The following is a 28,000-nucleotide window of genomic DNA, read 5'->3' as shown; positions in this document are numbered from 1 at the left end:
AGAAACAATTCCGTAAGCAGTTCAATAATACCCCCATGGTAAATTCGCGTCATATGGCGACAGCACCTGTTTCTTCTTCGTCAATTGGCTTCTTGGTTAACGGTACGGCAGACTGTGAATTTCATTAGTTGCATTTCCTGTGTCCGCATATTGTTTAGATATTCAAATGAGAACGACTACAGGGACAACGCTCGAGTTTGTAATTTGGAACTAGGAAAAAAATTTAAACGTCTCTGAAATTCGCAATTCACGTTAGGGGATGATCAGATACCAGAAAACAGAGAACAAATCCTTCTGGCTTTCGACTAATTTATTGTAGACGAAGATACGCCTGCAACTGTGTAAAAATTGCAATTATTTCCGATGGAAACCAATCGATTTTGAGCATAAAACAACAAGTTTCCAATGCAGCATTCAACACCTACAATTGCGAGGTATAATTAATGAGTGAGTCATATTTAAAGGTGATATTGTCATATCCAACCAATGTTGTTATTTCCATTGTTTGTGGAAACGTTCTTGGATATCAAGATCTTCTGGTACAAACAAAAAACGTTTTATTGAATTCTAATGGGTTATCGAAACACCCCTTATCTTCTATCTATCTATCTACTACTTTCTACTGGTGTGTTTTCAGTGGATTGAAATCTTAGAACCTTCAGGAAGAGTTCGGTTTTCTCCTGGGAATTTATTGGACTATATTCGTCGAATTCTGTAACTTCTGTAGGACGTATCCGTGTAAAATCGTGCTTATGAAACTGAACGCCTAGGAAATGGAAACACCGGAGCGTTAAGCCTGTGTTACGCGCGTTTAAACATACAAATCGTGTGGACCATCATCAATCTCCCTACGTCCGAAAGGGGAAAGAGTCGTGTTTGTACGAAAGATCAGTCGAAGATAATTGTGCTTTGATAATTTTCACTTCGAAATCCGACGTACCACGCTTTCCCCTGTCAGATTAAACCGATAAAGCGTTTTTTTGCCGTAAAATCGAGATGATAATCTCTATGAGATCTATGAGCGTTTTACAGTTGGAGAAAAGTTCTCCAAAGGGGAATATCTTGGCTCTGCCGAGTTGAATCAATATTTCAACTAAATTTTGTAAGAAATTGAAGATGTTTTGTCGCCATACTGGCGTCAATACAAATATTGCGTTTATTCTTGGATGGTAATTGAACTCTCTGGTTAGAAGTTTGTTGTATTCGAAAGAGTTCCTAGAAGTCCCACATTTTATACGAATTTTTCACATTGTAACTTCTATTTCTGGAGCACCTACATCAACACACGATGGGAGAAACACTATCGCAGTTTTTCCCCCTAAAAGTGCATTTTTTATTCTGGATGCAGATGTTGCTGAAACGAAAGAAAACGTAGAGTCCCTCAGCGTCTTCCAGGCTCCAGATCGAAAGGATTCAACCCTCAGGATGTCCGGCGTAACTTTATTCCTCAATGAGGAAGACCAACGGTGAGTCAGAACCTCGACGGGCTTTATGTTTGTATGGTATTTAACGCCTTTATGTGCTCATTCTTGTGACTAACAATTCGGAAATCACACGAAGGGAGAAAGAACCCCCAAAATTCGAAGGAAAATGAATTTTCTCAATTTTTCACTGTGTAATCGTTTCTAAGATCTAAGATTTGAAGCATCCTAGATACTGGAGTTCATTAGAACTGGACGGCAAGCTGTAGACGAAGAAAACAGCTCTGGTCGAAGCCCCATAGGCAAGGTTACAGTGCCGCGAAACCCCCTTTGAAACCCTCAGCCCACAGCATGAATTCCAAAAAGATCCTTTCCGATAACAGGATGGAGGTTTTATTGTGCCCCCCGTTATCTTTTGGAGCGGGGAACAAAACGCACGTCCCGAATGCATCAACCCGTACGAATCAGCGCCGTTTCGTCGAAATGAAAGGTGGAAATATATATGTAACACGCGAAGCGTAAAAAATTCGATTACGTAAGTGAATGGACAACGAGGTAACGCTGAAAAAAATAGCTCGGCATGTACGTTTTCCACCCAGCAGATTCAGGCGGTGCTAGTCGGGGTTCCAGGTGCGGTTCTGGTGGAAATGACAGATATGACAAGAGGGGAAAATGTTTTTCGCGATATTAAGGTCCATGAATACGAGTCTACTGAAATTATCGCTCAACATACGAGGATATATTGAGAAATTCTTAGCCTACTATAGAACCAAACAAAATTTCAGTGTCGAAATATTTTATTACTCAACATATTCTCCTCTTAATTGGATACATTTATTACAGCGAACCTGCAACGTCTCTAGACCTTTCCAAAAAAATGTTTCTTCTTGCTCTGCAAACCAGATCTCCAAAGCTTTCATTACCTCCTCGTTGGAAGAAAATTTACGACCTTTTAAACTATTTTTCAGTTGGGGAAAGAGATGATAGTCGGATGGAGCCAAATCTGGTGCATAAAGGGGGTGTTCTAGTAATTCAAACCATAAATCACGAATTTTTTGTATGGCAACATGAGATTTGTGTACAGGGGCGTTGTCCTGCAAAAACAAAACACCTTTGGATAGCTTTCCGCGTCTTTCTTCTTCAGTTTTTCTCCGTAGAGTGGTCAGTAATGTCGATTAGTAATCTCCGGTTATTGTTCTACCCTTGTCCAAAAAATCGATCATGATTACTCCATGGCAATCCCAAAAAACTGAAACAAGAACTTTTCCAGCAGATTTTTTGACACGAAACTTCTTAGGTCTTGGAGAACTAGAATGTCACCATTTCATCGATTGTTGCTTTGTTCCTGGATCGTAGAAATGTACCCAAGTCTCATCCATAGTAACAGTTCGGTTTAAGAAGTCTGCATCGTTTTCAAATCGAGCACAGATCGAACGCGATGCTTCTACCCTTGCACGCCTTTGGTCAGCATTCAAACGTTTTAGGATCCATTTTGCAGTAATTTTTCTCATGTCCAAATTGAGGTGAACTATATGTTGAACGCTTTCTTATGAAATATTCAGTGCTTCAGATATCCGTTTTAGCCCAATTCGACTGTCTGATAAAATCATGTCATGAACTGCAACGATATTTTCGAGGACTGGCCTTCCCGATCGGTCATCATCTTCAATGGAAAATTTACCTGTTTTGAAGCTTGTAGTTCAATTTTTCACGGTCGCATACGAAGGACATTGATCACCAAGGGTATCAAGCATATCTTCGTGAAACTGCTTACTTCTTAACCCTTTAAAATACAGGTACTTGATGATGGCTCGATACTCCAATTTTTCTATTTTCACAATTTCAGTGGACATCTTCTTTCTTTCAATTGATTGCGTAACTCTGGTTTACTTTCTTGACCTCAAACTTCACACTGACACTTCTGATGAGCTATGGTAACGCAATATCAATATAGCTATGGAACTAGATATCAATACATCCTCGTACATAATACCAGAAATAACCAAGTAACTTAGTTTACTTCCACCCACCTGAAGATGCTATTGGGATAACGAAACACGTGTCGTGGTTAAATAGCTCATCCAAGTGAAGATCATGTCGTTCAATTCTAGTTTCAAACGAGAAATCACGAATGCTGGAATATTGAGGGCACAATAGAAATGAGAACGGTCCTATCGGTGAACGTAGGTACATAAGACAAGAGTCCTAATCGAGATCTCATTCTTGAGCAACTTTTCACGCCTCTACCATTCCGCCCATGGCACGACCTACTATATCAATTACGAAATGCCACACAATACCCGATACCATACCTGGATCACCGGATGAATCAGCAGGTCTTCCCGACACATGCCCTACGTCGATCAGTATCTTGGTTGTTGTCTTTCGCGATCGTATCGATGAAGAAGAATCTGGAGTTCTTGGTGCGGGTCCTGTGGTTTTGGAGATGCTTCGCGTCCAGACTGGTGAAGGGTGATCTGAACATGTAAATTGGACAGAGGATTGCTTTGTTCCTGGATGATTGGCATGTTATGTGTTGTTTGTTAATAATTGTCATAAGGCTTGTTTGGTTACTAATGATCGTTTTACTTACTCATACTCTATCGAAACGAAAATCGTTTAACTTACCGTTTCTTGATTTAGGTGAGGTGTGAGAAGAATCAAGATTATGGAATTTTCACCTAGTGAATTTTTTTTTGGGGAAATCTGCTGGCGTAACAGCTTATCTTATCATGATTTGAGGCTCGGAAAAGATCATTTCCCATGTCCACCCTGTAGAGTACTGATTATACGAGCGCAATATCCAGATTTCTCTCATTACCTATTATTGCTCCGGCATAATCCATAATAAACAGCAAAATATTACATCATTGGCTATTTGGATTATTATTATGTTCGAATGATTTGAATACGCCCCAAATACATTCATTCGGATAGAATTCAGAGTTGACGTTGTCCGACTTTCAATATTACCGCATTCGGTAATTCAGCTGCATCAATTACATTGCAATTGATTCGATCTGGATGCGATACATAATCTAAAAAAGCGACTCTTCTAGTTGAAAATTTCATCTAGCCCTTAGGAATTAATTTTTTAGTTTTCGTTTGTTTTCCGCGAGTGCCTGAAATAAAGGAGGTAGGTCCTCGTCTTTACCGTTCAGTTTCTTTGTTAGACCTGCACCGGTTACTTCTTCGACACTGCTGTACTGTATCGCTTTCTGTCATCTTTTGCCGTACTTTACCCTGTTTCGCGAGTCTGACTTTTCCCTTCGCTATCAGTCATGGTGCGTAAGCCCTTGGGGTAGAGAATAAGAGATACCGCTCGTCGTCAGTGAAATCCCGTAGTTGCTCTCAAAATAAACCTTTTCTTCGCTATCAGTCATGGAGCGTAGCCTTTGGGGTAGCGAAATTTCCCGAATGTATGTTTGCTGATCGATTCGCTCATATTTCATACCTACACATATCTCCGTTGTACATATAATCAGTTTCCGAGGGTGTGAATAAACTGGTACATAATTTGATTTTGACTATGTACTTCGTTATCGCGAACTCTGTCTCCGACTAGCAGCTACTCTGGTAAGTTTGCTATTCTTCCTAGTGAAAAGAATAGCTGGCGCTCGAGATAAGTTTTCTCCGAGGAAACCACGTTACAGTATCTGCTACTGGCTATAAGTCTCCATTCGCGAAATTAATAATCTCTAGCCCAGCGCCTCCACCTCCTCCTTCATTACATACCCCGGAAAATATAGCAACTTAATTGTTCTTTGCTTTCCAGGCATCTGAAGGCCGAGCTGCAGAACCTGAGGAGAAAAGGCGCCCTTCGTCCCTCGACGGATCTGGATAGGACAGGTCCGGACCCCGACCGTTGTTGCGGAAGGTGCAGGGTCGAACTAGGAAGGGTGATAAACAGGGGCGCTTATTGCAGGGCGTGCAGATTGAAGGTGTGCAAAGGATGTAGGGAGTACTCGTACAGGACGACCGATTGGGTTTGCACGGTGTGCCACAAGAGAATGTGAGTGATTTTTCACAAAGTTTTATCTTGCTGGTTTCGGAATTCTTGCGCCATCTTCAGCGCATCATCCCGAAAGTGGGCTAGAGTCGTGCAGTAGGAGGTTATTTCCGTTCAGAACCCGATTTATCTGTTCCAGGGAGATCCAGGCAGCAAGCGGGGAATGGATGAACGAGTTTGTACGACGCCCTAGCCGTCGGCGTGACAATAGGGTGTATGTGCCGGCGGCTGACATCATCAAAAGGACGATTCGCAGATCCTGGACCATCTCCAGTGAGTATTTGATGTTTAACGTCCATATCTAAAGCGTCATTGTCATTTACCAGACATATTTTGCTTTATCTACGCCTTCACGTGTGTTTCTATTGACACACACAACCTTCCGTCTTGTGATACACCCCCTAGGAGAGTTCGTTAAAACATTCCGAAGGGTAGTGGTTGAATTGGGATACAATGATTCATTCCTTAGCATTTTGGCCCCATTTCCGAACACCTAGATGTCCTTAATACGTAACACATTGTGTCTGCGTTTCCCTTTGGAGCTCAATTGAGCTACAAGACACGCGAGCTACTCAGAAACTCGATAGGGGGTGTTGTGTTTCTCACGCTCCTTTCCTTATGCATCGCAGTTACTTATAGAAACCCCGCTAGGTTAGGTTTCTCAGAATATTCGCGATTCGAACTAGAGCAGAAACTAAACCGTTTTTTCCTAGTGGAAATCAGGTAAAATATGGCCAATTTTCAATTCGACTCTACACTCACATCTGACAATAAAAGCTGACCGAAAGGTGCGATATAATATGATGGAATCCAGACCAAATCTTCCATAAACTTGACAGGATTCTCCTAGCACCTCGTCTGCGAATTTTCCCGCTCGAGATGGAAATCGATTGATTACCATATTACCAAGAATCGAACGGCGACGAATCGAATGGTCCTTCGTGTTCAATCTATCCCAGAAGCCCCTCAACAATAACCTCCACATGCACTAGCAAGCGCGTTGAAAACCGCTCATTGTCGGGTTTTATCTGTGTCATCAGAGTGCGGGATCGATCCCTCGATAGGATATTGTAGACGTTTCAGAGATGGCACACACACGTCAACTTTTGTTCGGCCTGGATGTTTGTGCATCTGGTCCCCTTTGTTTACAGGCTGAATGGCGTTGCTTCGACAGAGGGAAAACTGGGAAAAGGTATATTTGCGGAAGTTGGGTATTGTTTCTACGAGAGTTCCTTGATTCCCCAATTTCTAAGCTCGATGTATAGCTTATTGCAGCCACAGAAACAATGCGAAATGCATCATAGGTTAAACAGCACCACCGGATCCCTTCCTCAGCCTCGTAGAGTGTGTGCCAACACTTAATTTAACGTTTTTTCAACATATGAAATAGACGTTGAGGAGACACCATGAGAACACGTTTCATACTCTTTTTAAAGTAACAGGTTGAAGGATAGTTTCGTATTTAACGTTGGTGTAACGTTTCTTACCTTTTATTGAACATACGTTGATCCAGAACGATAAAGAAACGTTTACATTGGCAGTTACAATGAAGAGTTGTTAAATAGTTTCGTATTCAACGCTTATGTAAAGTTTCTCATGCTTTATTGCATATATGTTGAGGGGATATGATAAGGAAACGTTTCTCTTGGTGGTTGAAGTGACAGGTTGTTGAATAGTTTCGTACTCAACGCTTATGTAACGTTTCTTTTTTGGATATACTTTGAGGGGATATGTTGAGGAAACGTTTCTCTTGGTGGTTGAAGTGACAGGTTGTTGAAGAGTTTAGTATTCAACGCTGATGTAATGTTTCTCACTCTTCATTGATTATACGTTTCCAAAGAACGATAAGGAAACGTTTCTTATTGATGATTAGAGTAACGGATTACTGAATGGTTTCTTATTCAACGTCGATCGCTCTTCTTATTGTTTATACGTTGGGAATACAAGATAAGGTGGTGGCCATACTTAGGAGTTGAATCATATACGTTGATTATAGGTTAAATCAACGTATGGTTGATTTTAGGTTTGGAAATACACGATGTATACGTACGAGCAAAATATTAACTCAGAAACACTCTTTTTTATAGTTAAAAAGTTATTGAAGGACTGAGTGAGGACAAACCTATCGATTTTGAATTCGTGAACTCTGCTGGAACACCACCCAAACAAAACTAAATCCCCAGTGGTCGTTTTCAGATCCGTCGACGCGATGGAACGCTCCCCGAACCACGCCCGAGATGCGCCTCTACAACAGCCTCCCCAGGGGCCAGGACATCAACAGCTACCCCTCCCTGCAGCAGCACCAACGCCAGGAGTCCGACACGCATCAGAAGACGACGCCGACGACCGTCGAGTGTCCGTCGTCGCCGCCCAGGAAACACTCGCCGGCCCGCAGGACGCACTCCGAAGACGTCTACCCCGAGAGATCGGACGAGGCCGATTCCGCGTCGGCCAAGTCGCCGACCCCCAGGTCCCCCAGGATAAACCCGCTGATCCTGTACGCGCAGAAGGACCGGACGGCCAGGGCGGCAAGGAAGAAACGCGGGGAGGCCGCGAAGGGTGACGGTGGTGAAGCTAAGGGTGAAGGTGTTGGGAAGGTGGAGAAGAGGGTGAGCTTCGAGAGCTGCGCCAGGGACCTGGAGGAGACGCCGACTAGGTCGCCGAAAAATGTGAGTTTGTATGATTAAATCTGTCGATTTGATTGCTGTTTTGATTCCTTCTCTTTTCTTTTCAGATCAACCCTCACCTGAGCAAGGCCGTCTCGTTGACCGATACTCCGAGTCGCATACCTCGTCCCCAGCATCATCTCCAAGCCGCCAGGTCCCTCCAAGAACGCTCTGAGACGATGGTGGAGGAGAATCTCGCCAACCAATCCGGAACTTCTGCTTCTTCCCTGGAGACCTCAAGCTCTGGCGGTACCGGTGCGGAGAGGGAGTTTTTGCCGGTGGAACTGTGCGACATAGAGCCCTTGAGCGGTACGGTATTTCGGAAGGTGACGGTCAGACGCAGGAGGCAGGACATGAGGAAGATGGCGGCGGTGGACAGCGGTGAGTTTGGTGGTGGAATGTTCCGCATGTCAGCCTGAGCTTTTGCATGGAGATTATCGGTAAATTGATTCATAATATCGTTAATGATGTTATCGTAGTAGTCTTTGCGGACGAGTTGCAAGAAAAACTGAAGATATGATGACATCCATGGATACCGAGGCCAAAAACAGAAGTCTTCGCGCTCTATGAGTCGCCCACCACGCTCTGTGATCGGTGCTAACTTCAAACTGACGTTAACTTCACCAGAGACAACTATGACATCAACTGACTTCGACAGAACCGACGTCACCACAACTTGACGAACAAGTAGCGTTTTTTCTATGACGATGAGGTACGGAATGATCGGAAATGTCAACAAAAACTGACAGAAGTGAGGTTACCGATCACGGACAGGGGTGGGTAGTATCCGTTCGACTCGTAGAAAAAAGAGCGGTGTTTATGGCCTCGGTATTTTGAATTTCGTTACGGTTTTTTGATACGAATCGACCTAAATGGTGGAGGTGGTGAAATGCTGTGCTACTAGTTGGTGTATACTAATTTCGTGAGAGGCAAGGAGGGAAGATGGGCTGATTTAGAGGCTGCGGAAAATGCTCTATTTATCCAAACTGTGCCCAGGAAACAGTCTCGGTCCTGGATACCTATGGAAAACGACGGAAAAAAGCTTCAGATTCAACTCGTGACTATGGACCTCTACCAAACGCGAACATAAACGAAGTCACGATCACAGAATAAACTCCCGCATGACGTTTCTGACAGATACAGGTTAGGGGCGGTTTGACAATGACAGATAGGGGTGGGTAGTATGGATTCGACGATAATTAGTGTTTTTTGCATTTTATTATGTTTTTTTAAGGCGAATTAGCTGGTTAACGTGGATCTCCTGGTTTTCATCATGTGACGTCTAATGCTTATGGCACTTTTGGGGCGTTTGGCGGAGGAAGAAGAGGTGGGCCTCTATGACGCGCCCCATCAAAAGATGGTTGCCTTTATCTTCGGCGGAATTCCGTGAAAAAAATTCGGGAAGTCTTGTAATTTCTTCGGTTTTATGAGCAGGGACTCGACTTCAGATTATCTGGGAAAAGATTGCCCGGCTAATATCTCCGATTCGGTCGTATCTGGCACGTGTTTGGCGAGCTCGTTTGATGTCTTTTCGATTCCGGCGATAACGAAGACCTAGATCACGAGGCAATACGTTACTAATTGATTCCGGGGACCGATCGTTCAATTATTATTGTTGCATACCTCAAAGTGTCGCTCCTCTTTCAATTTGCCCCCTCAATAATTAGTTATTCATCCGAGTTCGTAACGAAGTAGCTGGGCGGCAGGTGTGCAGGTACACCCGAGCAATTACCGTTGTATTAAAAGTTGCCTACGTCTCATCTGGCCGCTTAGGCTCGGGACGGACTGGCGGATCCGCCGTACGACTTGTCGGTAAACTCGGAATGATTCGCCGAGGGAGGGATCTTATCGATTTTCTGTAAATTCTGAACTTTCGGTAGATGTTGGTGGATTGAAAAACAAGAATGAGGCACCCCGAATACACGTATTACGTTTAGATACGTCGGATATGTCCGTTTGTACCAATGGATTCGAGGCAGGCTTAACTTTAATTGGTCCCAAGTGTGCTCGGCTGGATTTAGATCGGGGGATCTTGAGGGTAACGAGAGACGTGGAATACCCTGCTTTTCTGTAGCAGAAAAACGAAATTCTCGACAAATGGGTGGATTAAACAATTGGCAACTCAATAGGGAATACTCCTCCTGACGAAAATGATGTCTTTTTTATGGAATATCTTTGAAATAACCATTTCAACCGTTTCCCAAAAAAAATTTCAAGTACTTTAAAATGAAAAATCAAAATGGGTATTTAAAATTTAAAGCGTTTCGGTACTATTGCACATGTTGGCAACATCGACTGAAATATACGTTGATAACAAAGGACCACAAATGCACTATCTTGATGAGATAGACAAAGATGGCTGTCTATGAAGTCTGCGACGAACGATTAAGGTCGTAACATTTTATGGGATTTTTATTGCTGGTTGCTGTTGAGGCTCGCCAGCGAGTACGCGCCTTATGGTGGCTGTGAATCAACAGTTGTTATTTTATAAACAAGCCCTTGTTCTTTTTATTTTCCAGTAGGCGCTGTTGCCAAATCGTAAATTTGAAACGAAGCGATTTAAATTTTAAAACCTCATATTTGAAGAATGATTTTGAATAGTTTCCGCGGTGCATTTGAAAAATTCATGAATGAAACTCATAATTATTCAGTTTGAACTTGCACATGCTGTGATAACGCAAATTGTGGAGAATTCCCCATTAACGTATCTCTGAGAGTTGATGATTCTCAACCCCGATCGAAAAATATGGACTTTCTGAACAGAGCGGCGATTTCTTATGAATATGGCGGATGCACAGTAGTACTAGTTGTCTGGATGTTAGATTGGCTTCAAGTAGACTTATTTCAACTATGCTTAAGAAAGCATAGGAGTACCTGTCATTCTGTATTCGCTGTAAGGCTGTCATCCTACCGAAACAGTCTTCTACTGAATTTGTAAGACGTGACTACCACTCCTATGTCTTTAACGAACGGTCGAGCAGGTTCGGAGAGACCCTGACGTGTAGGGGCCCCCTTAACCGGTCGACAACCGAGCACCGAGCATACAGCTCTCTCTACAGGTAGAAACGATCGAAACGATGGGTGATTTACCTGTTGTTTCGTTTCCTGGGCCCGCCAGTGGGACGGTTAGACCGATAATTCGTATTTTATGCATTATGCATGAGTCTGGGAATTATTATCAGGTGGCACGATTCCCGATGAGCGTCACTGATGACGATTTCAACAACAATTACTGGATAATTAGAAATGGGAAGTGAAATTAATTTCTGAGACACAGGGAGAACAATATCGGGGTACTGCGTGAGATCTGATATAATTTGTAGCATTATTTTCCCGATCTGAGCTTTGGGAAACATGGGTGGACTCAGTGACGTAGGCAGGATTTTTTTAATCTACTGTATAGTTGATTGTGCGTGTGTTTCATATAGATTTGATCTTCTCGAGTGTTTACTAGATATAATCTAGTAATCGATAACGATTCTGGAATGAAATAGACTTATTTTTTCTGATGAAAAATATACTCTCTGTATAATAACCATCCAATTAGCGCCAAATTCGAAGCATGTTTTCCTAACCGCGAAATAACAATCCAATTCCACGCCACTGCCCTCGTACACATTCGTCAACAAAGGATCATTTGCATTTTCCACTGAAACATACGCGGGACTTCCATATTGATAACATCCGGATGAGAGGATTCCTCCTGGTCGATTCTGTCTAATTAATTGAGGCAGAACCGAACGTCTGTCGAGTTTATTGGAAAACCCGATGAAAATCCCCAGAGGCGGTCGGACGACAGACGCGGAAAAAGAGGTTTCATTTTTATTTCCAATCGTTTAACCGAGAAAAATAAGCCGGCACTCGTCATAACTTCTCTCTTTTTCCGTTCGTTATTTTTCCACTAATGAACGTTCGAAGCGGAGTGCGGGAAAAAAAATTATAACCCCTCTGGGACATACAGGCAATTGACAACTTCATCAACATATGTCTGGGAATTCACGGTTCTATGAAGTATCGATAAGTCGGTGCTGCCATCGAAACAAACTCTCTAGATCATACTGCGTAGAGGACTTTATGAGATAGGCAAGTACAACAGGTCGGAATTCCGACTTGCAAGTCCGAATTCTGAGTTACAAGTCGGAATTCTGAGATACAAGTCGGAATTCTGAGATACAAGTCGGAATTCTGAGATACAAGTCGGAATTCTGAGTTACAAGTAGGAATTCTGAGTTACAAGTCGGAATTCTGAGTTACAAGTCGGAATTCTGAGTTACAAGTCGGAATTCTGAGTTACAAGTCGGAATTCTGAGTTACAAGTAGGAATTCTGAGTTACAAGTCGGAATTCTGAGTTACAAGTCGGAATTCTGAGTTACAAGTCGGAATTCTGAGTTACAAGTCGGAATTCTGAGTTACAAGTCGGAATTCTGAGTTACAAGTCAGAATTCTAATTCTGAGATGCAATACAGTAGTGGGGCTAGAATTGGTCGAATGACATTGGTTTATTGCATTCGATGGTTGCCGAATCATGTTAGCAAAATGTCCTCTATACAGCAGATTTGTCTCATCTCTCTTCTTTCGAAATTTTCATCGGACGTTATTGATTCTGACAAGATCACAGAGCTTCTGAGGGGTTCGTCGTTAACTACGGGGAATCAGGATAATATGATAATATATAATATATCTGTAGTATCCATGTATGCTCGTAGGGTGACAATAAGTCGATCGCTTCTTCGTGTTTTGACACGATTTCCGAAGGCCCCTCGCGTGCACTTTATAGGGATTACTAAGGACTAACGGTTAGTTTCATAATCAAACTTAATGCCCCTTCAATTTTAAAGCTTTTCTTCAACCCTACCGAAACTGACACTAAAAGAAACTTAAAGTGACTTTGAACTTGATTATGAAACTGGATGTAGGAATTTCGATAAAGTGCTCGAATCACTGAGCACTAAGAAAGGTTTTGAAAAGTTCCCGGGAGCATAATTCTCGGGAGTACAAAAATACTCCTCTCCCGCTTTCACAAGCACTGAGCACGAAGCTTTGGGAGAGCTCAGCTATGGTGCAACCAAAGAGAAAAAAAAATATCATTTCATTCATCCAAAATTCCTCCATGAAGCCAAAAACACATTCACGGATCGAATGCAAAAAAACAAAAGTCATTAGACCTATTTTAGCCCTCCTTCTGCCTTGCATCTCAAAATTCCGACTTGTATCTCAGAATTCCGACTTGTAACTCAGAATTCCGACTTGCAAGTCGGAATTCCGAATTGAATCTCAGAATTACGACTTGTAACTCAGAATTCCGACTTGTAACTCAGAATTCCGACTTGTATCTCAGAATTCCGACTTGTATCTCAGAATTCCGACTTGCAAGTCGGAATTCCGAATTGTATCTCAGAATTACGACTTGTAACTCAGAATTCCGACTTGTAACTCAGAATTCCGACTTGTATCTCAGAATTCCGACTTGTATCTCAGAATTCCGACTTGCAAGTCGGAATTCCGAATTGTATCTCAGAATTACGACATGTAACTCAGAATTCCGACTTGTAACTCAGAATTCCGACTTGTATCTCAGAATTCCGACTTGTATCTCAGAATTCCGACTTGTATCTCAGAATTCCGACTTGTATCTCAGAATTCCGACTTGTATCTCAGAATTCCGACTTGTAACTCAGAATTCCGACTTGCAAGTCGGAATTCCGAATTGTATCTCAGAATTACGACTTGTAACTCAGAATTCCGACTTGTAACTCAGAATTCCGACTTGTATCTCAGAATTCCGACTTGTATCTCAGAATTCCGACTTGTATCTCAGAATTCCGACTTGTATCTCAGAATTCCGACTTGTATCTCAGAATTCCGACTTGTATCTCAGAATTTCCGACTTGTATCTCAGAATTCCCGACTTGTATGTCGGAATTCTGACTTGTATCTCAGAATTCCCGACTTGTATGTCGGAATTCTGACTTGTATATCAGAATTCGGAGTTGCAAGTCAGAATTTTGACTTGTATCTCAGAATTCCGACTTGCAAGTGGATTTTTTTTTTGTGTAGCACTTCAGCGCTTTAGTAGATTTAACTTGAGTAGGTAATTCTTAAGTAAAATATGTAGATGTAGCTCCATTCTTTCAATAAGTCGACTAACTCGCACAAGACACGTTCCATAATGTTGTTGTTAGATGTACGGGTATATAGCTCATAACACACGACCTCGCCTAACCAATAACGATAAATAACGAAAACTAACCAGCGACATCCGAACAACCGACTCGACGAAGGTGTATGATATCACTAACGAAATGTTACCACCCGGCGTATGCCCATAACAGCCTCCCATGCCTCGTGGGCGTCGCACTAACCCGGTGGAGGTCGAAAACGACGATCCGTTCGCATGTACACATTCTCGCCTCGTTCCAACAGGTCGACGTCGATGCGAGTCCGAGCCCAACGACGTCCTGATACCCGACCACGACGAGTACCGTCTCGTCTTCATCAGCAGCGACAGTTCCTCCAAGGAGGAGGACCTGGACGACAACGACAGCTCGTCCACCGCGTCCAGTTTCCCGATAGAGGAGTGCGACTGGGATTATTTCGAGCCGGGAGCGGCCAGGCCCTCGCCGAGGGTGTACCGCAGGGGTCCGTTCGAGTCCCCGTCCGGTTCCCCGTTGGTCTACCGGAAGGGAGTCAGGGAGTCGGATGACGACGACTACGCCAGGATGGAAACGGAGTCTCCAGCTTCCTCGGATAGCATTTACGAGAAGGGGATGGAAGAAGGGGCGTTGAGGTGCAAGCATAAGGTGGAGAAGGAGGTGCAGCCTTGTCGGAGTTGCGGCGCGCCGACGCAGTACATCCCGATACCGGTACCGGTGCCGATACCCGTTCCCGTACCGACCATGTGGACCGCGCAGGAGGCCAGCAGGTTCTTCGCCAACCAGCCGGGTTGCGAACAGGCCCTGGCCAGACTGAGGGTGTTTCCGCGTAACTTATGGCCGTTCTTGAACACGGCCGCCCTGATGTGGCCGCTTCTGGTCGGCGAACAGTTAACGACGCCGACACAATTCAGCGATTCCGAGTCACAGAGCGTGGTAACATCGCAGCAGTCAGTCGTGGCAAACGTCGAGGATGAGACGGTGGTGCGTTCGCGTAGCGATATGGAAGATCGAGCCAAAACGCCACCGGAGGTGCCTCTAGTCGACGAGGACGTTACGGGGTACCTGGACTCCGAGAATCTAAACCAGGATTCGTCGTCCACCTCTTCGACCGAGACGGACGACTCGGAATACAACGAGAGGAGAAAGAGCCGCGTCACCAGAGTGTACAACGTGAACGGTGAAAGCGACGGGGACGACGCCCTCCCCAGCAGCAACCTCAGCAGTTGCGACGAAGACGAAGATGAAGGCGGAGCGTCTACCACATCGGACAGCGACGACACCGGCACCGACCAGAAATCCAAGAGGTTCTCCAAGGTTTTCGTCGTGAACATGGACGACTCCGCGTCGCGACGCTCCACGTCTTCCTCGAGCGACACGGACTCATCGGACAACGACACCGACACCGAGCTGGACTGCACGGTGGTCCTGCAGAACGTGAGGGCGATCCCGGAGGAAGACCGGTCCGCGGAGGTGGTGGGGGACGGGAGATCGTCGCCGTCCTCGTCGTCGCGTAGTGCCGGAGCGGTGCGGTCGCCACCAGGTGTCTCAGTCACGGCGGAAGGTGGCGGCGGTCGGAATGCCGCGAGGTACACGAGTCTCGTGATGATTACGCAGGAACCGTCGTCGTATCAACAACAGGTGAGCGTCGTGACGTCGAACGCGACGCGGTACGCCGCGACGCCCGACGTGGTGGTGCAGCACACGAATTGGCAGGAGGAGGATAGGCGAGAGATAGACGGACGGACAGGTGAGTGGTGGGGCTTTGTTTGGTAGGGGCTTGAGAGAAGACTTTGTAAACAAGAACTTTTCTACGGTCTTTCCATCGTTTTTCGAAATTCCAAAGTATTTTCACAGATAATATCAACGATAATGACGAAGTTCAGGTGGAAAATTTTATCTCACGAGCGTTTATCGAAATTTATCGTCAAGTAGGTCATGGCACTTTGAATAATTCTAGGATTGTACCTGCACCAGGTGCTTAACACGAACAATACAGAATATTTCTTAGGGTAACTTCGAAACAGGTCCATTTTAGGGATAACTAAGTAGGGTGGCATGTTCCTGAACGATCTCAAATGGCAGTAGGGATCATTTTCCAACTTGGATTTGCTAAAAAATGTCTGTTATGTGTGAGGAACTCTTTGGAGCGAGCTCTCGAAGCTATTCGAATATTTTTCTGAATTTGTAAGATCATTCAGGCACTTTGAATAATTTTAGGATTGTACCCGCACCAGGTGGTTAATACGAACAATACAGAATATTTCTTAGGGTAACTTCGAAACAGGTCCATTTTAGGGATAACTAAGTAGGGTGGCATGTTCCTGAACGATCTCAAATGGCAGTAGGGATCATTTTCGAACTTGGATTTGCTAAAAATTGTCTGCAATGTGTGAGGAACTCTTTGGAGCGAGCTCTCGAAGCTATGGAGTCAGATTTTCGAATATTTTTCTGAATTTGTGAGATCATTTCGAGAAGAATCTTACGCCAACTACCTTCCTAGATAACTAGTTGAATTACTGAACAACTATACTCAAAAATATATTGAGTAAAGGTGAAACAAAATTCAATTCATTTGAATCGGTCGCTTTGGACATACAAAAAAATTGATATAATCCTTACATTTGGACAACCTGTATCTTTTCAGTCTAGACTAATTTAAAAAAATGACAAAAGGAGAAATTTATTCATTTGTTGGGAAGAATATACGACTCGAATATACAGAGTGGGCAAAGTTCGTTGTCTACTGAGAGAGATCTCCAGAACTATAGCAGCTGGAAGGAAACAGATGGCACATTCTCTAACTCTTTTTTCCTGACTAATCCAAACCTGAAAACAGAATCGGCCTATCATTTTTAGATTTCGAGTTGTAAACAAAAATTGGGATTTTGACGATTTCGAAAAGTTCTCGTAACTTTTTTCTCTTTGAAGTTACAGATCTGAAACTTGAACTTTCTTAGGCACTTTCGTACGTGGAATCTACTGACAAAAGATTTCTTTCCAATTCAAAAATAACAAATTCAATAAAAGTTTGCATTTGAAAAAATGGAAGTTCACCTAATGATTCGAAATGGAAAAATATTTTGAGCTCATCAGTGGATTCTACGTGAAGAAAGTGCCTGTAGAAGGTTCAAGTTTCAGATTTGTAACTTTAAAGACAAAAAAGTTATAAGAACGAAATTGTCAAACTCAAAAACGAAGTATGGTAGAAGGCTGCTTTTCACCATTCTTTGTTTCTCCGAAAATGAGCTCAAAAATGTATCATCCGTTTTCTTCTAGCTGCTATAGTTCTCGAGATCCTCTCAGTAGACAACGAATTTTGCCCACCCTGTACAGTTGAACATTTCTTTCTCGTCGAATCATAACATTTTCAAGCTTATTGTCACACGATAGAAAGCCAAATTTATTAACCTCGCTCTGTACGAACAGAATGCAAATAACACATCCATCGATAAACATTTACATGTGTGTATGAAACTCCATTTGTTCAGGATTAAATTGCAAACGCCCACTGCTTTTATTTACCTTGGATCTTATCACTTTGGATATCGAACATCGTTCAGAAATATCTCGAAAACATTTCTAATCATCGATCGTTATGATGGAATTTTTTCGATAAGCTGATAGGCGACATATTCATCTTATTGATATTCATCTAATCACTTTCGAATCAACGGATCTTGTCATGTGAACCAATGATGCTGTGGTTGGCAGACTGGTGTATTGACTACTCTAAAAAATAACGTGAAAGGGGATATGGAATCTTGGAAGTTCAGAATTTTGGACGCACTCCACAATAAGTAATCAGGCTGAATCGTAGATATGCTTTACGTTTCGAAAAAAAGTGTATATTGGTGGGAAATGCAAATTGCTAAGTTCGTGTTTCAGCACCTACTAGTTCTTGGTCAATATCAATTATTTACGGAAAAAACGACTGCTTCCTGCGTCAAATCCCGTTGAAATCCTAATCGAAAGGATCCGGTTTCTCACAGGACAATTCGCAAGAGTTTCATAACTTTCGATTTATAGATAGTACACGGTGCATGAAAGTTTCCATTGGCCGATGTGAACGAAATCGCCAGATAAGAACTCTATTTCAGGTGATTTCCGATCGGTTATGGACATAATACGATGCTTTATAGTTCGATTCTAGTATTATCGACCTGAAAAACGTTCAGTTCTCCTTGAAACCATTTTACGACTTTTTCTAGGTCGTTGCACTGCACTGTTCGACATTTAGTTACCCACCTAAGGTGTACAAGATCAAAGTATACCCACCTATTGCGAATTATCAGACTGCGAGATGAAACAACATCAGATATCTGTCTTGAAATTTCACAGTTACATTTCTTGAGATGCCTGTCGGCGCAAATACGAACAAACTCTAGAATATAATTAGGAGGATAGATGAGTTTGTCTCTGTTGTACCTAGAGACCTTTTGGTCACTTTCTATTCAAAATCTTTGAAGGTACATCCGTAAATTACAAAGGTTTTGTATTCGAGTACCTAGAGGAACAGTCAGTAATGCTCAAGTATGCCAAAATTCGGAGAATTCGTCAATGACTAATATTTCGAAACTGAATAGCAGAAAGGAAGTGGGCAGGCTAGGAAGTGATTAGTATTTCGATTTGCTCTTTTTTTATGTAAGAAAATGTTATACAGCGTGTCCTGATTTGAAATTAAATCGAAATGCTGATCGCAGTCTTTGATTCACTGAATTTATTCTTGTCTGTTGGCTCAATTTTGCACTTCTCAAAATGAGCTCCTAAGTGTTGACATTCAAGCCCCTCGATGTCATTCACAGATTTAGTGAAACTGAAATCGATACGAATCCAGCATTGTCAAGTTCTGATTGTACCTTTTCAGGGAACCTTTCAAAATCCCTTTACGGTTAAGTAACTCGACTTCAACCTCTGATATTTTCCAATGTTCTCGAGTTCTGTTTCTGTAATAACGTTACGTTAGTTTGCTCGACGAGAATCCCGTAATTGCGAAACCTTATTATTTACGTTGAGTTATATAACGTTCCTGATAATTATAATACCATCGTTTGCACGATTTTCGATCTTCAGATACTGAAATGTTGAAACGGAACCTAGGAAATAGATGGAAGAGATTCATATTATATATCAGAATATAAAAAATATTCTTGAGTTTTCCAAATTTTTTTTCTTCAAGAGGATATCCTTCGTTAATTAGTTCTTCATCGATACCCCCGAATTAATTATTATCTAAAAGTGTAATCGAAAATGATGAAATGGAACGCTGAGATGCGTTATTTCAGTCCTAGGTACATAATGACGTTCATTAGACTCCATATTATGAAAAGATGAGCTGTTTTTGCTTTGCATAATTGTTAATTGGATTCTTAGTCATATATAAACGAAAGAGCTATACAGGTTCATATGATATGGTATTAACATATTCCCAAGGTTCTTCAGTGACGCGTGCTTCAAACTTCGTTTCAATATTCAGTTCACTATCGAGGTTGTACTTACTGTTTCATGAAAACGAGTCACAATCTTTCCATTCAAGGTATAAATGGAGAAACAGATTTCGAAAATAATTCGAGAAGATTAATCGATGTATTTTCGAAATATAATATATATTCTTTTGAATGTCAGCGATACAGAGTATTGATTAAAAAAATAGACTCGTTTTTCTAGGCAACTGGAACTGCATCTTTCCTCTTATCCTGAATAAACGAAATGCAGCTAAGCATCCTACTCATCAGAAACTTCTTCAACCTTTTTTTTTGCCCTGTTCCAGAGTTTCATTAGTATGTTGAAATAATAGTCCAAAAAATAAATATTCAATTAAGAAACATGACCTATTCATTTACACTGCGCAAAAAAATTAACGCACATTCTGAAAATCTCAATTTTAATGAAAGTTAACTCTACATTGACTTTATAACTTATTTTTATGTTCTCTCGAGAAGGTTTTGAACGAAACAAGACACATTAAATGGAAGAAAAATTCAGGATTTCACCGAATCTTATGTGAAAGAAGAGAAACGAACAATTTTCAAAATACTGAAATGCTGATAAGTGATTTAATACTTGGTATTTCCACCCCTTGCGTTAATTACAGCTCGGTAACGACGGTTCATACTCAAAATGAGTGATCTTAAAATGTTCTGATCTAATCCTTTCCAGATTTCTCCGAGTTGGATTCCCAAGTCATTAAGAGTAGCTGGATGATTTTCTGAACTTCTCAGTCTTCTATTGAGGCTGTCCAAACCTGCTCAATCGGATTGAGATCTGGACTTCTTGCTGGCCATTCCATTTGAGAGACTTCAACCTCTTCAAGGTACTCCTGAACGATGCGCGCACGATGGGGTCTGGCATTATCGTCCATAAAAAAGAAATTTTCACCAATGTATGGGGCAAATGGCACAACATGCTCTTCAAGAATGTTCCTTATATACTTATCTGCATTCATAGCTCCATTATCAACGACCACTAAGTCTGTGCGAGCAGTCAAAGATATTCCACCAATACCATAATCGATCCTCCCCCTAAACCAGTAGTATTCAGGACATTGACATGAGCATATCTTTCATGTGGTCGTCTGTATACAAGGGAACGTCGATGACAATGTTAGAGGCAGAATCTAGACTCATCTGTGAAGAGAACTCTTTCCCAATCGGCCTCTTCCCAATGGATATGCTCTCTCGCAAAATCCAAACGCGCCCTTCGATGGGCTGGGGTAAAAGTTGGGCCTCTTGCCGCGACACGAGGCCTTAAATCATATTCCCTTAGGCGATTTAATATTGTCTGAGTGCTAATTTGCACCTCATGAGTTTGCTCAAGCTGAATTTGAAGGTGGCGAGCGGTTGCAAACCGTTGTCTCAACGAAGAAACTCTCAAGTAACGTTCTTGAATGGCAGTTGTTACCCGTGGTCTACCCTGTCCTGGTCTTCGGACATTCATACCTGTCTCCCTGAATCGCTGCAACATTCTGAACACACTTGTATGGGAAACTCCAAACCTTTCTGCAATTCTTGTGTATGTCCACCCTTCTTCTCGCAAAACTACCGCTTGGGCGCATTCCTCTTGGGTCAAATTGCGTGTTTCGCGTTGCATAGCGATCGAGTGTAGAAAATCAAACGAAAGAAAAACTATTGATCACTAGAATTGATCGAATTTAGAATGGAGCCAATACATTCAAAATCTGATAATATCATCTTTTTTTATTCCTGCTGGGAAAAAACATCTGTATTGAAGAAAACCGTTGAAAGTGGATAACATATGCATGCATAATTTTGATAAAAATAATTATCATTGAGAACACCCTCAGTGGTAGAATAAATTTGAGATTTCCATAATGTGCGTTAATTTTTTTGCGCAGTGTATTTCGAAATGAGCAAGATGTAGGCAGGACCTTGTCTTAGGGTTCATGATTCATTACATTATGAAAAAATATATAGATAACGACACCAGTTAGAACTTAGAACACTCTCTGTCTTTTCATAACTTATTTTATTCTGAAATTAAACATAGGGAAAGCAACATTTGCCGTATGAAACTGTAACAACTATCGGAGCAGTCTCGAATCAACTCGTACGAAACGAAAAAATTCTTCCCGATCATTCTGGCTTGCGGTTTCGCTCTCGACTTTCGATAGTCCGCAGATAATTCCGTCCTAGAATTCCCCCTAAGCCACGGTCGATTGGAGCCTGTAGAATTCGTAGTAATGTCCACCTTTCTCTATCAGCTCGTGATGTCTTCCCATCTCCACCACCTGACCTTTGTTCAGCACGCATATCAGGTCGGCGTCTTGCACTGTCGTCAGTCGATGGGCTATCACTATGCAAGTGCGATCTTTCCTGGCCTTGTCCAGGGCCTCTTGGACGACCTGCAACAAGCCACAGAGGTCCACTTGGTACTGGGATAACAACCTACATTTTTTTACCTTCTCGCTTTCGTTGTCTAGGGCTGAAGTGGCCTCGTCTAGGAGGAGGATCCTCGGGTTCCTGATGAGAGCCCTCGCTATGGCTATCCTCTGTTTCTGCCCTCCGGAAAGCTGAGCTCCTTTGGTCCCCAAGCGAGTTTCGTAACCCTGGGAACAAGTTTCAGCAGTTATCGCTCAATGGTCATACTCTTCTACCGAACTTTGAGACAATCCAGAAAGAAAAATGAAGAAGTTGTAGAAGTAGTAATCATGTCATCAGTTTGGCCAGGTCTACAGTACCTTTGGTCCAACTACCACAATATTTCCAAGCCACACACCCTAGGGAAATATTGAAAAATCTGTAAATGAGGTGAATAAATTCATACCAGAGGAAGTGAAGCGATGAACTCGTGTATGTTGGCGTTCTTGGCCGCCTGAACTATCTCAGCCATGGTGGTCGTCTTCTGATTCACGCCATAGGCTATGTTCTCGGCTATCGTCATATCGAATAGGTTCGGCTCTTGGGAAACTATGGCGAACTGGGCTCTGAGATGCTGCAGGTCCATGACGCCCACGTCGGAATCGTCGATGCTCACTTCTCCGACCGTAGGGTCGTAAAACCTCTCCAAGAGTTGGATGATGGTGCTTTTGCCGCATCCGCTCGAACCTACCAGGGCTATGGTCTTTCCCGGCGGTATCTTCAGGTCTAAATTCCTCAGGATCGGTATTTCTGGTCTGGTGGGATAGGAGAAATATACCTGAGAGTATTCTATCTCGCCCTTTTCCTGAAAAATCAAATTTCTGAGTTCTGGATGTTTTCCTGAGTTGTTGACACGTACCCAAGGTCTCTTAGAGGCATACTTTACGTTCCTTATCTTGGGCTGTCTTTCTATAGATGTAAAGACGCGTTGGGCTGCTGCAATGCCCTTCTGGAGGTTGGGGGCAAATGCGAAGGCGTTTCCCAAAGCCCACGAGCCGTAGACCACCAATTCGCAAACTCTGGAATGGTAGAATGTTTCTCATGCTGACAATCTGGACATGGACGAATGGTTACTCACTTGAGGACTGTTCCATAGGGGGTTTTTTCGTCGGCAATCAATTTGGCACCGTAGTACATGCCGGCAGCGTAAGAAAAATAGACCAAACTTCTGGAGAAGCCGAGCATGAACGATCTAAAGTGCGATTTACGTTTGGCTGTTTGCACGTAAACCTTCAGCTCTTCGTTGTATAAGCTACAAATGACCCTTTCACAACTGAGGGAGGCTACAGTCCTTATGTTTCCTATGGCTTCCACTGCAACCTAGAAATATGTTGCGTTATATTTGAAATATCATGATTATTTGATGTTCTCACCGATGCTGATCTTTGCAGTTGGTTATACTTCAAATCTGAATCACCGTTGATGATTTTTTGTTCGAAATACACCCCGATGAAGATTAACGGTACGAATACTATCATAACTAAGGCTAGTTTCCAATGGAAATAGATAGCTAAGCCGTTGGAGATGATCAGAGTGCACAGGGACAGTAGGATGGTTCCAACAGGCATTCCAGATACCTGGATGAAAAGTTTTGGACATCAATTTGCATATCTTCAATGAAACGAATAACTTTTCCCTGTTCGCCAGAGATATCGAGTCGTGCAATTTAAGTTTTCCCCAATCCATTACTGCTCACCCAGTTCAGAGTTATGAATAAATATCGGAGTTTTGTAGTTATGAGGACTGCGGAGTGGACTTACCCCTTGCATCTCCGCTGTATCGCTGGAAAGTTTGGCACACAATGCCCCGACGCCGTTTTCTTTTCTGTCAAACCACCCAATCTCCATGCTTAGGATGGCGTCAAAGAGTTTTTCGCGTATCCTGATCGATAAATTTTCGCCGACCACTCCAAAAGAATACATCTGAAAAGGATTTGGAGAGAAAACTTGGCAAATATATGGAGTTAGATTTAGGAAAGCCTCTAGTATGTATTCACTCATGTTGGTCTTTGAAAACTCACCTGTACAATGTACAATAACAGCGCCACTATTGCCAAGAGCACAAATAGCAGACATATGTAACTAGTTGATCCCATAAGAATATCATCGTCTTGTTCAGCCAAGATCTGCAACATAATAGTATTCTGCTGATCGAAAACTTGAGAAAGGGGTGAGATGTCAGCTTGAGAAACAGATCAGATATGATCATTTCCAGTTTCTCATTAAGCAGGAAATTGATATAGTAAAACTCACTCCAGCCACGTCCCCAAAAAGGATTGAATAGGCAGGCAATGTGCATCCTATGAGAAGAGATGATAAGCATCCCAAGAAAATCCAGAACCATTCTGGTTTGTTCAGTTTGAGCACCTTGAGGAAGGTCGCGAAAGGACCGTATTCTTCGACGGATATGCTCTGAAAAGGTATCGATCTGTTGGCTGGTTGATGCATCATTATGACGAGAAAGCTAGAATCTTCTAGATTCTCAAATTTCAATTTTGAAACGAAGCTAATACACTCACATCCCTGTGTCGGAACTTGTGTACATCCATCCCGGAGTCCCTCCTATAACGAGCTCCTCCATCTCGAGGCTGCATCTCGTATTCATTGGAAGCCGTGGTTTTTTCTGAAACACATCATAGACACTTTGACGTAAAGGCGTTATGCTAATCGTAGTGACCCACTTTCGTCGTCCGCAGTGGCGTGGTTCACTTCTTGGGATTTCACGAGGTTGTAGAAGACTCCTTTCGAGTCTATAAGTTGCTGATAGGTGCCTTCCTCGACGATCTCACCCTTGGAAAAGACGAATATCCTATTTACGTTCCTCACCGTCGATAGCCTGTGGGCCACGATGATGGTCGTGCATTCTGCGCTGACCTGCAGCAAAGAAATCCATTAAATTTTGCAGGATCGTTCGATACGTCCGAAATACTGATGATCCTTTGGAGAAATTGCTTGTTACAGCCCAAACAGAGGCTCGAAGATTCGAAACTAATGAATGGTATCAGAATAAATTCGAATTTTCGGTGCATTGACTCCAATGATAATGTTACCCCTTGAATCTACCTCGATCTATGTTAAGAAACAAGATGATTTCACCCTGTGGTAGGTAGGTACTTACTGAATCCAATGCCGCTTGAACTTCAGCTTCGCTTGTCGTGTCAAGAGCAGAAGTTGCTTCGTCTAACAGCAAGATCGAAGGTTGAGCAACTAAGGCTCTAGCAATGGCTATCCTTTGTTTTTGCCCACCAGAAAGCTGGGTGCCTCTCTCGCCAATAACGGTATCGTAACCATTTGGCAGCCCCTTGATGAATTTATGGACGTTAGCCTTCTTCGCAGCCTTTTCTATGTCTTCTTGAGTGGCTGAGAGTTTGCCATAACGAATATTCTCGGAAATGGTTGTAGCGAACAGGGCTGGTTCCTGTCCAACTATACCTATGTTGGATCGGAGCCAATTCAGGTTGAGATCCTTCAAATTGTTGTTGTCTAGTAGAACCTTCAAATGAAGACGAAGTTATGGGTTATTTTAACCACTGAAAGGTGAGACGAACTTACCTCCCCTTCTATGGGATCGTAAAACCTCTGCAACAATTGGATACACGTAGATTTACCCGATCCAGAAGATCCAACGAAAGCCACGCTCTCTCCCGGTTCTATCCTCAGAGATACACCGTTCAAAATCTGAAATTTGCGAATTGAATCAAGGGTTATCGTGAGAAAAGTCACGATGTTACTTTGACGTCTGATCTTGCCGGATATCTGAAGTGGACATCGTTGAATCTTATCTCGCCCCTTATACCCTTGGGTTTCAAGCCTCGTTGGTTGGGCCTGTTGATCTTCGGTTCGCTGTTTATGACTTTGAAGACCTTCGCTGCGGCTCCACACGCGGATCCGAAGATTTGGAAGTAGGGCGCTGCGGAACTGAACATCCAGAAGGCTATGAAGGTATCGCAGAACACCTGCGGATGAATTAGAAGTATTGAGAAGCTCTTATTTGAAGGTATCTACTTACAGTTACGACTACCATTGCGTCGTAAGATTTCTCTTCGACGGACAGATGTCTGTCGTGTATTATCATCTTGATGCCGAAGTAGAAAGACGCTGCGCAGCCGGCGTACACGAAAAACCACAGAAAACCGTTTCCGAGCCCGTCCCAGAAGCTCTTCTTTATGTTGCAATCCATGGTTTGCCTCAGTGGCTCCACGTACCTTCTGGATTCTTTTTCTTGGCCGTCGAAGGCGACCACAGTCCTTATAGCGGAGAACACTTCTTCTGCTATGGCTCCTGCCTTCGAATGGGACTCTGCTTCCTTGTTGGAGTACTTAGTTGAGATCTAAATCGAAAAATCTTAATTCAGAATATGCACTCTTGCTTGGACAAGATTCTCTGAAGGATATATCAAGTATCACCCCGTATAACCCGAGTTCCTTACCCACGAAACAAGTCCCATTATGATCGTCGAGACAGGCAGAGAAATGGAGCAGATGAGGGTCAGTTTCCAGGCCAGAACGAGCGAATAAATCACGCAAGAAAGAAAAACCGTCTCGAAGTAAATGAAGTGAGATACTTTCTCCCCTATACCGTCCTCTATCTTCGTCAGATTCCTGAAAGCAAGACATGTCGTACAAAAGGGCGATTTTCCTTTATTAGCGTTAGTTTTACTCAGAGAAAATCGTTGCAAAATCCCCTGTTCTGTTGAGATCGTACCAACTGATGTCCTGACACAGCATCTTTTCCAGGAAAATTTTCCTTATCTTGAACGTCTGGAAAGGAAAATTAACCTGAACATCCTTCTGTTTGGCACTTTGAAAGAAGGATCTGAAAATGACATGGTTCTCACCTGTCGAAGGCTGCTGTAGGTAAACATAACGCCTGCTATATATTGACACAGTATGGTCAACAATCCCATGCCAATGCTCTGCATGCTCATCAGAAAAACCTTGTCGATCATGTTGTCTCGAGCCAGATCCTTGTCAGTCTGCGTTATAGATGAATTGCCTACTTCTATGATATAGTCCACGAAATAACCTGTCACTATGCCGTATATCACTCCGAAGTAGGCAAGACAAAGTGCGCAAATTATGGAGCAGGTCGCTCCTATCACAATGCAGAACCAGTCTAGACATGTCGCGAATCTATACTGTAAATTTTTCACTGTTGTAAGTCTTCAGAAACTTGGTAAGTTTAAATCTTATAGGTACTTACAAGTTCCCAATAATAAACACTTTGTTCCTTAGCAGCTCCTGAGGTTCCTTTTTTTAGGTTTTGTCTGCGAAAAGAAATCGATTTAGAGGGGACAAGATTGTATAAAACATTTGAAATTTGTACAAATCAAGACTGAAGGTGGATAGACCCAAACAGATCCTGCAAAATTGTCTCTAGATTTGGTTAATCACATTATGTACAGGGTGGTACTAAATTGAATAAAATCTGGCTGATTACTGGGGATCCTTTCACCTTTCATCTTCCGATTCTTCATCGGTATCTGGCACAAATTCCAGAACTGGTCGTTTCTTGACGTCGTAAATGTCGTAGTCAGAGTCACTGTTATAATCTACGTAAGATTTCCTGCGTTTCCTCCTTTTATTGGAGGATTTTCTAAGTTCATTCTTCATCTTCAACACTGATTTTACATAAAGAGAAACACTTGCTCTTGGATGCTTGCCACTCGGTGGAATATCATATTCTGGTTCAATTTCAGCATTCGCACTCTTAAATTGATCTTAATTTGACCAACAGTATGAATCTCTGAGACCCAATCACGATCTATTATGCCAAATCAATACGTCATTGAGTTAATTCGGAAAAATTAGGTATGGATCTTTCGTACGGATATGAATTTTGGGGATTCTGTAGTAGTGCTCTATATCATTACCTT

General features: G+C 42.6%; 2 protein-coding genes across 5 annotated transcripts in view; one reads left to right on the top strand and one right to left on the bottom strand.

Annotated features, from left to right (window-relative positions):
* Positions 1–28,000, top strand: part of LOC123315626 — a 55,290-nt gene that overhangs the window by 3,203 nt on the left and 24,087 nt on the right. For 2 of the 4 annotated variants that reach the window (XM_044901391.1, XM_044901389.1), the window contains exons 1-6: positions 3,723–3,906; positions 5,197–5,433; positions 5,570–5,703; positions 7,627–8,099; positions 8,165–8,477; positions 14,521–15,999. In XM_044901391.1, the coding sequence (XP_044757326.1) occupies positions 3,746–3,906; positions 5,197–5,433; positions 5,570–5,703; positions 7,627–8,099; positions 8,165–8,477; positions 14,521–15,999 (2,797 nt within the window). In that variant the 5' untranslated portion in view covers positions 3,723–3,745. Of the gene's footprint in view, positions 1–1,348; positions 1,467–3,722; positions 3,907–5,196; positions 5,434–5,569; positions 5,704–7,626; positions 8,100–8,164; positions 8,478–14,520; positions 16,000–28,000 lie in introns of those variants that run through there. The other 2 variants (XM_044901392.1, XM_044901390.1) reach the window with 2 other exon arrangements.
* LOC123315628 (ATP-dependent translocase ABCB1-like) lies at positions 21,716–27,387 on the bottom strand. Its single transcript, XM_044901393.1, has 19 exons — positions 27,328–27,387; positions 26,963–27,262; positions 26,785–26,885; positions 26,555–26,726; positions 26,135–26,455; positions 25,857–26,081; positions 25,678–25,803; positions 25,244–25,618; positions 24,807–24,999; positions 24,645–24,748; positions 24,379–24,537; positions 24,147–24,251; positions 23,887–24,048; positions 23,500–23,703; positions 23,205–23,446; positions 22,986–23,145; positions 22,533–22,931; positions 22,168–22,314; positions 21,716–22,110 (listed from the first exon to the last, which is right to left on the bottom strand). The coding sequence occupies exons 2-19, from the start codon at positions 27,071–27,073 to the stop codon at positions 21,910–21,912; spliced, it is 3,507 nt and encodes a 1,168-aa protein (XP_044757328.1). The 5' UTR covers positions 27,074–27,262; positions 27,328–27,387; the 3' UTR covers positions 21,716–21,909.

This window comes from Coccinella septempunctata, chromosome 6 (genome assembly GCF_907165205.1).
Source record: "Coccinella septempunctata chromosome 6, icCocSept1.1, whole genome shotgun sequence".
In the NCBI taxonomy this organism is placed as follows: Eukaryota; Metazoa; Arthropoda; class Insecta; order Coleoptera; family Coccinellidae; genus Coccinella; species Coccinella septempunctata.
Note: the sequence above shows the minus strand (reverse complement) of the source record. Positions and strands in the feature narration are given on the sequence as shown.